The 10,148-nt window shown below is 38.0% G+C and overlaps 1 protein-coding gene across 1 annotated transcript; it reads right to left on the bottom strand.

The window, feature by feature from the left end:
• Nucleotides 1–8,020: 8,020 nt before the first annotated feature.
• Nucleotides 8,021–8,746, bottom strand: LOC121366422. Its single transcript, XM_041490879.1, has one exon. The coding sequence runs from the start codon at nt 8,744–8,746 to the stop codon at nt 8,021–8,023; it is 726 nt and encodes a 241-aa protein (XP_041346813.1).
• Between the last annotated feature and the right edge of the window lie 1,402 nt (nt 8,747–10,148).

Here is a 10,148-nt window from a genome sequence, read left to right as displayed (position 1 = left end):
TCAGTCAAAACCAGCATGGAATCCGAGTTTTCTACATGTATCAAAGTGAACAGTTATTGGATCCTAAAATGTCCCCATATGATTGGTGGAAACACAATTATAAAAAGTATCCGGATGTACTTACCCATTCCTGCAACGTCTGTGCCAAGTGAATACATTTTTAGCAAGGCCGGTTTTGTAATCTCTCAGACGAACATGCCTGGAACCTGACATAGTTGAAAAACTGGTGTGCTTAAGTCACAATCTCAACAATTTTTTTTAGACATTATTAGACATCTCTGAAATAAAGCAGATCTGTCAACCCTCACGGATTCTGCAGGAGACTCAAGTCTACTGCAGGAAAAACGTTTCTCCCGGGAAATCATTATTTTCTAAGCATAAACAAAATTCAAGCTACCGTGCTGTCTATTGACATTCAGTGTTGCCATATATTAAAACAAGACAACTCTTTGGGCACAACTAATTTATTCTAAGCATTCACAAGCATGTAGCTAGTTACACAATAGCGGTAGGAAACCAGCAATAGGTCCTACTGTAATCTGTACATTGCTTGCAGTAACATGTGCAATGTATTTTGACTAGCAATAGCATATATCATATAATAAATGACTAGTTAATAAAGGCCTAAAGCATCACATACATAAATTAACTATAAAGCAACAACACCAGTATGTAATTATTGATAGAACATAATTATCCCAGTCCATTGTAGAAAGTTACAGCACAGGTAAGGGTAGTCCTTTAAGGGTATTGAATTTGTCCAGCATGCCAGGTTTAAGATATTTAAAGACTGAGTCACTCTTCCAGTCTCCCATGATCTTAATCATGGGGAGGGAGATGCCATTAATGCACAACCAAGTGGCTCTGCCTCGGCAGAAGCTGTATCAAGTCATTGTAGCCACACTCTTGTAAGAGGTGGCCCAGTCTCCTGCGAAACATAATGGCACTGGGGAGTTTTAGACAGCCACCTTCTAAGTATGAGAAAGCTGGGAGGTGGTCAAGGATATCCCCTGCCTCCCTGTAAAATTGTAACAGAGATGACTTAGGACACAATGGGTGGTTAGGAAACAGGGGCAGGGTTACCTGGTGTAGAGGCTCCTGGAAACGAACTGTTTTGGAGCCTCTGAAGGTCAAGACACAACCTAATTTGTTAAAATGCACATCCTGACGACGAAGTAAGTGGAGACTTGCCCAGTCGGACACTGAACAAACCATCACAGATCCAACTCGTAGCAGTCCAAAGAAACAGCTTAGGAGCATCGCAAGGAACAGCAAATCCAACAACACAGTCAGGTCTAGCCGTTTCCTGATTTCATTCAACATGTCTGGAGAGAGAGAGGAGCTTTTTGTTGTTGGTAAGTTCCATTCATACGTTGGATCCCTGTCACCACACCTTGTAAGGACTGATAATGGAGCGGATTGGGTAGTCTAAAGTCCAAGTGGTTCAGTTTCACTGTAGACAGACGTGAATGGACGTGAAACATTTAGTTCGAGCCAGAAAAGTTGTGAATCTGCAGATTTTTCTCTCAGATATCGGCAGTGGTTGGCATTAAATTAGTTTGCAGAACTTGAAAAAAGCTAATATGTGTGTATGGTGGGAATCTGTATGGAAGAAGCGAATCTCTGGGTGTTCCAGAATTTCATTTTAGCATCCAATTTTCTGGTAACAACGTGTGTTTCTGAAACTGTAAAAACAAGGAGTTTAGTGCAAGTATAGACATGTGGTTAGGTAACCAACATATTATGGGAACAAAATGTTGGCCCCACCACTTTCTAACTAAGTTCACAAAGCGACCAATCTGATTAGCTTGATAAAACCTTGATATAGTGTCCGGAAGTTCGTTTGTGATACCTGGGATATGAATAGCCAAGTTGTGAAAGTTGTGTTTGAGAGAAAGGTAGAACAGTTCTCTGAGAATCATGTGAGCTTGTCCCATTATTGATCATAGCGACCATAGTAGAGTTATCACTTGAAACAACAATCCTGTTTGGCCCACTCTTTTTTCCATCTCTGTGCTGCTTCTCGAACAATGGCTAGATCCTTAATATTGATGTGGGAGTCACATACTTTGGTATACTGTTCGTGGATCTACGATAAACCCAATCTCCATGGCAGAATGCTCTGCCTGTGAATGAGCTTGAATCACAGCTGATTTGAATCTAGTGACGATGTGTCCCAAATAAGTCTTGTTCCGTTTCCCACTTTGAGGTATGCTGACCACCACTGTAAGTCTTAAAAAACGGAAGCGAGTAGTGCCTTATGAGAAGACCGGGTCATGCCAGAGAACAGGTCATAAATGCTTCTGCAATGTAAATGCCCCCAAGGAATAACGTTAGTTTTCCTGCCAATTTGTCAAGTTGTTTGCGTGAAGCTCGTTTCCTACTGCGGAATTTATTCAACATTTGACACAGAATTTTCACTTTGTGGTTCTTGAGGCTTAGGGTTCCATTCACAGTGTCAATAACTACTGTAGAACATGAAAGTTTTGCGAACAACAAAGTATTGCGAAAACTGCGAACAACTAATCATCGCAGTACTTTATACACGCAATAATATAGCGACTTTACTAACAAATAGAACAACCAAATTTGTTTAACTACATTGCATATCACACTATCATTCAATGAACAAAACGAAACAGGAATCATTGTCAATCACCATGCGTAATTAGTAAACACTAATGTTTATTTTCCAAGTAAAGTTCACACCACTGCAAGCAGACTGATGATCGCCAGCCACGCGTAACGGTTTCTTTGTCTTTCGATAACTTGTCAATGCATGCCACAATCCACCTGGCGTGAAACGGTTTGATCAAACGTATTCTTAAGTCAACAGGCTTGTTGGTGTTTTCTTTTATGTTCTTGGCCACAATGTCAGCATACCACTCGGTAAATGTTTCCTTGATTGCTAATTTAAACTCTGCATTCACCGATAAATCCATGGGCTGCAGCCAGCTGTGACAAATCGTACTTCAAAGGACCGTTTTCGTAGCAGGTCTAAAAATTATTGACATCTATGGGCTGCAAATACATAGAAGATTGCCAATGATTTCTGTCGTGCTGGTAGTCGGAGTTCTTTCTTCACCCTTTTGGCATATGGAACCAGCACATTGTCAACGTAGTCCAGCATCGTCTGCTCATTGCTCCAGTGATTGGCCGAATGTGTCACGTGCCAATCGTCGGGGAACTTGTAGGTTGGGTGGCATCGGTCGGTTACACCTTTGTATAATGCACATCTCATACCTGCATACTGGTCTCTAAATGTAAGCTATGGCTATTAATTAAAACAACACAACATGTTTATTGTCTTTGAGTACCAGCTAAGGTCGCAATACTTTTCGTGTAAGCTACATCTGATGTCGCAATACTTTCTACACGCAGTTTGGGCTACTGTTGTCATATCGCAATACATTAATGGCGCAATACATAATGGATCTACACTATTCCTAAGAATACAAGTTTCTGACATGGGTCTATAACCTTGTTCCAATTAATTTGAAAACCTAAATCTTGTAACAAAGTAATCAAACTGTTAAACGCTTGCTGACAATTTTCCTTGGTGGGTCCTGCCACAAAGAAATCATCAAGCATAATAACAAGTGTTTCGAAACCCCGTCTGGCCATGAGTCTGCGCACTGCCTGGGTAAGTCTATGAAAGATATGAGGGCTTTTCCTTGCACCAAAGGGGAGATGTATATCACACATGTAGGTATTATCTGTGTCTCCATCAAATTTCCATTTCAAACCCAGTGCTTGAAAATTAGAGGGGTTCACACTGACACACCGATGTGCAGCTTTCAAATCAACTTTGGCAATGAACCAATTCAGTTTAATAATGTCTATGGCATCTGTAACTGTTTGGAAGGAAAAATGTTCTGTAGTACCGTAGCAAAGTTATTTACACTGTGATTCTCAGGTTGACTTGGGTCATGAATTAGTCTGATATCACCATTACTCTTGGGGACACCATTGATTGCACTTAAAACTTTGGGCTTGATGGGTACTTTAATATAATTGCCTGCTGTAATTTCTTCTTTGATTTGAGCTTCTATTTTTTCTTTCACACCTTTTCTAACAGTATTAATTATGTACTTCAACCTCTGACAGTATCATCGTCTATTAAAGTAAAACCATTTGAAAACCCCTCAAGAATGAATTCTCGGTCAGCATCATGTTGTAAGACTTCTCTCCATCTAGCCAATTTCCAAGTTAGGCCTGGGAGATGGTGTTTTTGTCAGTTCTGGCTATTTCCCCATGTATTAGAATACTGCGGTGGGGGGATGCTAGTGTGGGGTCTTGCATTAGATGGCTGTGTTGGCACTGTTGCATGGTCTGCTTCGTTGTGGTTGGTGACAAAGCAAGTTGAGCAGACGTGAGCATATCTATGAGTTATCCGTTCCCAGGGAGGCTTTCGCTCGGTCATCGCTATAGTTCCCTCCATCAAGGCCAGCTCCATTTCACCCAGTTTTAATGTTTGTCCCCGACTATCTTTTTCGTGTGGACGGCATGCTAATAAGGTCTCTAATGTCTTTATATGGGAATTTTGTACCATTGCCACAATGCGGTGTAGCCCGTTAGTTTGCCCAGGCTTGTAGTATGTCTTGAACTGACATCCCTTCTCGAGTTGTAGAGTGTCCATACCGGTTTGTTGACATTCTGTTGTTGCCATATTGTTTTCCGTCACGTGACATGTAGGGGCTCCGTTGATTGCCTCGACAGCTTTTTTCAACAGCAATGTTTGCACGATAGGTTCGTCCGTCATTATCTCATTGATTATGTCCTCCGTAATGCAGCTGAATGACATTTTTGATGCAAAACCATTGTTATTTAATAAAAGTACTGTTGTCGGGCACAGTTCATACTTATCAAACAGTCCGCTGGAGTTCGAACTTTCTCTCGGTGGTTCTGCTTGGTGTTTTCTGCGTGCATCTTTTTTAGTTGACATTTTGGGATCCTCTGTTTAACGTACAGTGAATATATATGTTACAGCTCGATTTTATCTCTTTGTGATATGATATTAATTACTTTTAAAGTATATAAAAAGTTTCTGCAAGAACGCATCTGAGCTGGACAAAGGCTGGCTGCAAGGGACTGACTGCACAAAGCCAGAACGAGGCTGAGGGTCCACTCGCTGCCAAAGGGGGACATGGCCCTAGGTTGCCGCTGTTCTCAGACTTATCATGTTTTAAAATATGCTGGTACATCATTATCTAAAACTACCCAATTTAAACCTAACAACACCTCTGACTTGTAAAATGTCATCCAACTAGATTACATAATGCAAAGTTCTATGGCTGCAAATGCCAGAGTATACAGCGACCGCATGCATCAATACACACAATGTCAAAATCACATGTCAAAGCAATTAGACAACGAAAAGACCAATTAGCTATATAAACAATACTTGTATCAGTTAGATTTGTAGGTTTGTGCAGTAAAATGTTGGTAATACTAGTACCACTTCAAGGGATTATTTTCATACAATTAATAAATCTTGTGTTTGACATCAAGTTACTCATGAAAATAGGTATAATTCCGGTATATTTCACATGATGTCAATAATGCACTTTTACTTATGATTAGTGGAAATAAAATGTTTATTGCATGGTTATGATGATTTTAAATAAGTACTACACCACTTACCTCATAGTAAAAACTGAATATTAATTTAAAAGATTTATATAAATTTGCCTTAGGTCTACTTTTCACAAACCACAGATAATACTGTAAAGGTACTAATTAATGTTTATATATATATATATATACCCTCGCGTACCGAGTTTTTGTGGCATTAGTGAAGAATTGGTTAGTATTATAAACAAAGCAAACATACAGCTAATATTTCTTCACCAAGTTAAAATTCACTTACCCTACAGTTAAAATTCACTTACCCTACTATGCTTTGTTACATAAAATTCATCCCCAATGGAAATTGCCGACACAAGATCACCGTCGAGGCCTCTGGAAAACCCGTCTGCATAATGACGTACGAAGCACAAAATATGTTAGTCATTGTTATAATATAACTTATATTTAACATGTATCCAAACACACAAACGTCCAACGTAAATGTAACATATTTACAGTTCTGGTTTCTTCACAACTGCTCGAAGATACATGTATGTTTATTCTTCCTGCTTGCAGAAAAACATGTCATGTCATCGTAGACATCGTACATCACAGCAGTACTTTAAATGAACCTGGTGATTACAATTTTGGAACATGCACTGTCCCCACAAAGTAAATACAAGTGAAGTGCATCTTTTTAATTCAACTGGTTGAAAAAGCCCACAAAAACAACACTTTTCGTCATCTTCAGTTTCCGATTCCAAGAAGTTGTCACTTGATATCAGCCCGTTATCAACTCACTGTTAACTGACCAAGATTATGTAAATATTATAAAAGAAGTGATTACAAATATAACAAAACAATATGCAATATTAATTTACAACCCACAATGCTTAAACAGAATTACAAAAGATGAAATACAGTTTGATATAAATGACAGTTTATTTCTGGAAACATTATTAATGGAAATAAGGGGTAAAACAATATCATATTCGGCATTCAAAAAGAAGAAAACTAATGAATTGGAAAATATTCTTTGTGAACAAATTAAAGAATTGGAGGAATCTGAAAACGACGATAACGCTGAATTATTAGCTGCAAGAAAACAGGAATTAATAGAATTAAGGAGACAAAAGCTGAAGGGACATTACATAAGAGCAAGGGCAAAATGGATCAAAGAAGGTGAAAAACCAACAAAATATTTTTGTAATATGGAAGCTCGAAACTACTATAGCAAATTAATATCAAGAATTGAATTAAATAATGGATCAATAGTAACTGACCAAAAACTAATTTTAGCAGAGACAAAGTGTTTTTACCAAAAGCTCTATTCAGCACCGCTTGACAAATCTGATAATAATATATTTGAGAAATTATCTGACTATACATTTGAAAAATTAACAGATGAAGAAGCACATTCATTAGAAGGAAAAATTAGTTACTCTGAAGCTTTCAATTTTCTTAAAAATATGAAAAACGATAAAAGTCCTGGCTCGGATGGTTTTACGGTCGAGTTTTTCAAATTCTTTTGGGCAGATTTAGGACATTTTATAGTTAAAGCAATAAATTACAGCTATGAAGTAGGCGAAATGTCTACTGTCCAAAAATTAGGAATAATCACTTGTATTCCGAAACCAAATAAGCCAAAGCAGTTTTTAAAAAATTGGAGACCTATAACTCTTTTAAATTGTATATATAAAATAGCTGCTGGTTGCATAGCTAACAGAATTAAAATTGTCCTGGATAAAATAATAAATAATGACCAAACAGGTTTCATTAAGGGAAGATATATCGGAGAAAATATACGTTTAATATATGACATTATGCAATATACCGAAACACACTTTATACCTGGTCTTTTAATATTAGTAGATTTTGAAAAAGCATTCGATTCAGTATCTTGGTCCTTTATAGAAAATGCATTAAATATATTTAACTTTGATTCATCAATTATAAGATGGGTAAAAACTTTGTACAAAAATTCGATGTCGAGTGTAATACAAAACGGTCATATGTCAGAAACATTTAAACTCGAAAGAGGATGTAGGCAGGGAGATCCACTCTCACCTTATATCTTTTTAATTTGTGCCGAAATTCTTTCAATTCTTGTGAGAAATAACAATGACATTAAAGGTATTTCTATTGAAGGCGAAGAATACATCTGGCTCTGTAATTGGTTTTCCACCAACAACCTTGTGAACTGAACGCCTAGGTTTAGACCGATTAGGTTTATCGTGGTGTACAACTGGCAGGTGACTTGAAAAGAAATTGTCAACAGTGTTTCTGTCTTGTAGTTGAGAAATATCGGCATTGCTACTCGCATTTTCTGTAGATTGTTCAGCTCTTCTCTTTTTGGCATACTAGGCAGGTTTCAACAGAGATGAATCAATTGCTTTTGGGTTAAATGGATAAATCCCACTCTTCCTGAAAGCACTCTGAAGATTCCTGTGAGTCAGCGAGATGTCGTAAGCTCGACATGCAATAGAGCAGACATTGTAGTGGGTGAGAGTTCCAGAATGAGAACATTGCCATTTTCGAGATTCATCACTGAAAACTTTGAAAACAGTCCAAAACACCCCACATCCATCGGCTGAAGGATATGGCTTGTATGAGGTGGTAGAACAAACAGGATGATTCCATTCCGCACTGCAAAGTCAACCAAATAAGGTGAAATATGGGATCTGTGACCATCATACAACAATAATGTCTTCTTATCTCCACCAACTTTTGCGTACTTCGCAAAATGATCTACAAGCCATGTTTGAAATATGTCTGAATTGGACCATCCTGACTTACTAACAGTGCCATTCGTACCAATAGTGGCTCCTTCTAATAGTTGTTGGCGCATTTGAGCCCCAGGAAAAATGAAATATGGTGGGATTTGTTGACCCAGTGCATTGCCACACCCTATCATAGTGACTGTGGATGATCTTTCTGGTGATATTTTAATTGGAACCTCCTCTGTGGATCCTACAACATACGGAGATGCATGAGTCATACTAATTCCCTTCTCATCCACGTTATATATGTTTTCAGGAGATGATTTGTAGTCATACTTTTCAAGAATTGTCTCCAGTTGATCAAAGTATTTCGTTATGCTTTCCTCTGAAGTAGTGTAGGCTCGAAGCTCTGACAAGGATTTGGGTCGTCTCAACTTTAATTCTGGCCATCTTCCCATGAACCCATAAAACCACTGTAGAGAAAGAGAGTTGCAATCGTGTGGCCATTTGTTTAAGTGGGTGGCTTAGTCGGTTCCAAGATTTAAAACCTGCGCTCTTGTGTAGCCATAGCCAACAGACGCCATCAACTTCAAATATTCTGCCAGTTTGTTTTCTTCATCCTTGTCGTCTCTGGCGAAATAATCCCGCAATTCTGTCTCTGAGTGTTTGTTCAGGAACGGAATACAGCCTGGCAGCCTTATATACCGAAGTTCCCTTTTCAGTGACATCTGCATATGCATTTTTAAGTTGAGTAGGGCTATATGATCGATAGCGCTTTTTATGACTCGACGTGAAATCCTACGAAAAACAAGGAATCAGATATAAGAGATAGCCCTTATGCAATTCCATAGTTTTAAAAATTGGCGAAAGCCACGTCACATATGTCACGTGATTATAATTTACAATAACAAGGTAGAGCAGACGATACATAAATTTTCATGTAATACTTTTTAAAATCTTGTATTAAATCGTTTGCATTTAAAAAATCTCCTGCTTTTTCAACAAACACCTCCTGCTTTCTCTTAACTAAAGGTTGACAGGTCTGACAAAGTTGTTCCTTTTTTTAAATGTTTTATGTTAAGACACAGTGTGTCAAAACATTTTTTTTTTTTAAAGACTGAAATGGTATGATTTTTGTTAAGTTTTTTCTTTTCAGAACAGATTTCATACAAATGTTGATAAAAACCGAAACCGAAACCAAACTCTACTCTTTTGTCCAACCAAAACCAAAAACCGACACTGAAGCCAAATTTCATAACCGCACATCACTATCACCTGATCAGGCTGTCATAGTGCTGGATGGAACATATGTATACATCTAAAACAGTGAACATTACAAGTTCCAAAGATGTTCTTTCTCTATGCACAAACACAGACCGTTGGTGAAACCTATGGTTATTGTTGGGACAGATGGTTGCATTTTGAGCATCTTAGGACTGTATTATTGTGATGGCAAAAACAATAATGCCTCCATAACAAAACATGCCTTGTCACACAATTTAGAAAATATAAATGAGTGGATCCAAGTGAACGATGTTTGTATTGTAGACAGAGGATTCCGTGATGTTGGAACGAGGACTTGATGTGAAAATGCCATTCTATTTACCAAAAGGCCAACAAAAAACCCACCACTGCTGAAGCTAACTCAAGCAGACTGATAACAAAAGTTAGATGACTCAAGCATTTTAAATATTTAGATAAAGTTGTACCTAATACAATGATCCCTTACATTGGTGATTTTTTGCAAGTTATTGGGGCAATCTATAACAAATACAGAAAACCTCTAGTGTCATCTGACAGTCAATCAGAAAATATAGCAAGAATCGAAGATATATGCTCGAAAAGGCAGAGGAAGACAAC

The sequence above is a fragment of the Gigantopelta aegis genome, unplaced genomic scaffold, assembly GCF_016097555.1.
Source record: "Gigantopelta aegis isolate Gae_Host unplaced genomic scaffold, Gae_host_genome ctg5600_pilon_pilon:::debris, whole genome shotgun sequence".
NCBI lineage: Eukaryota > Metazoa > Mollusca > Gastropoda > Neomphalida > Peltospiridae > Gigantopelta > Gigantopelta aegis.
This window is presented reverse-complemented; position numbering and strand designations above follow the sequence as displayed.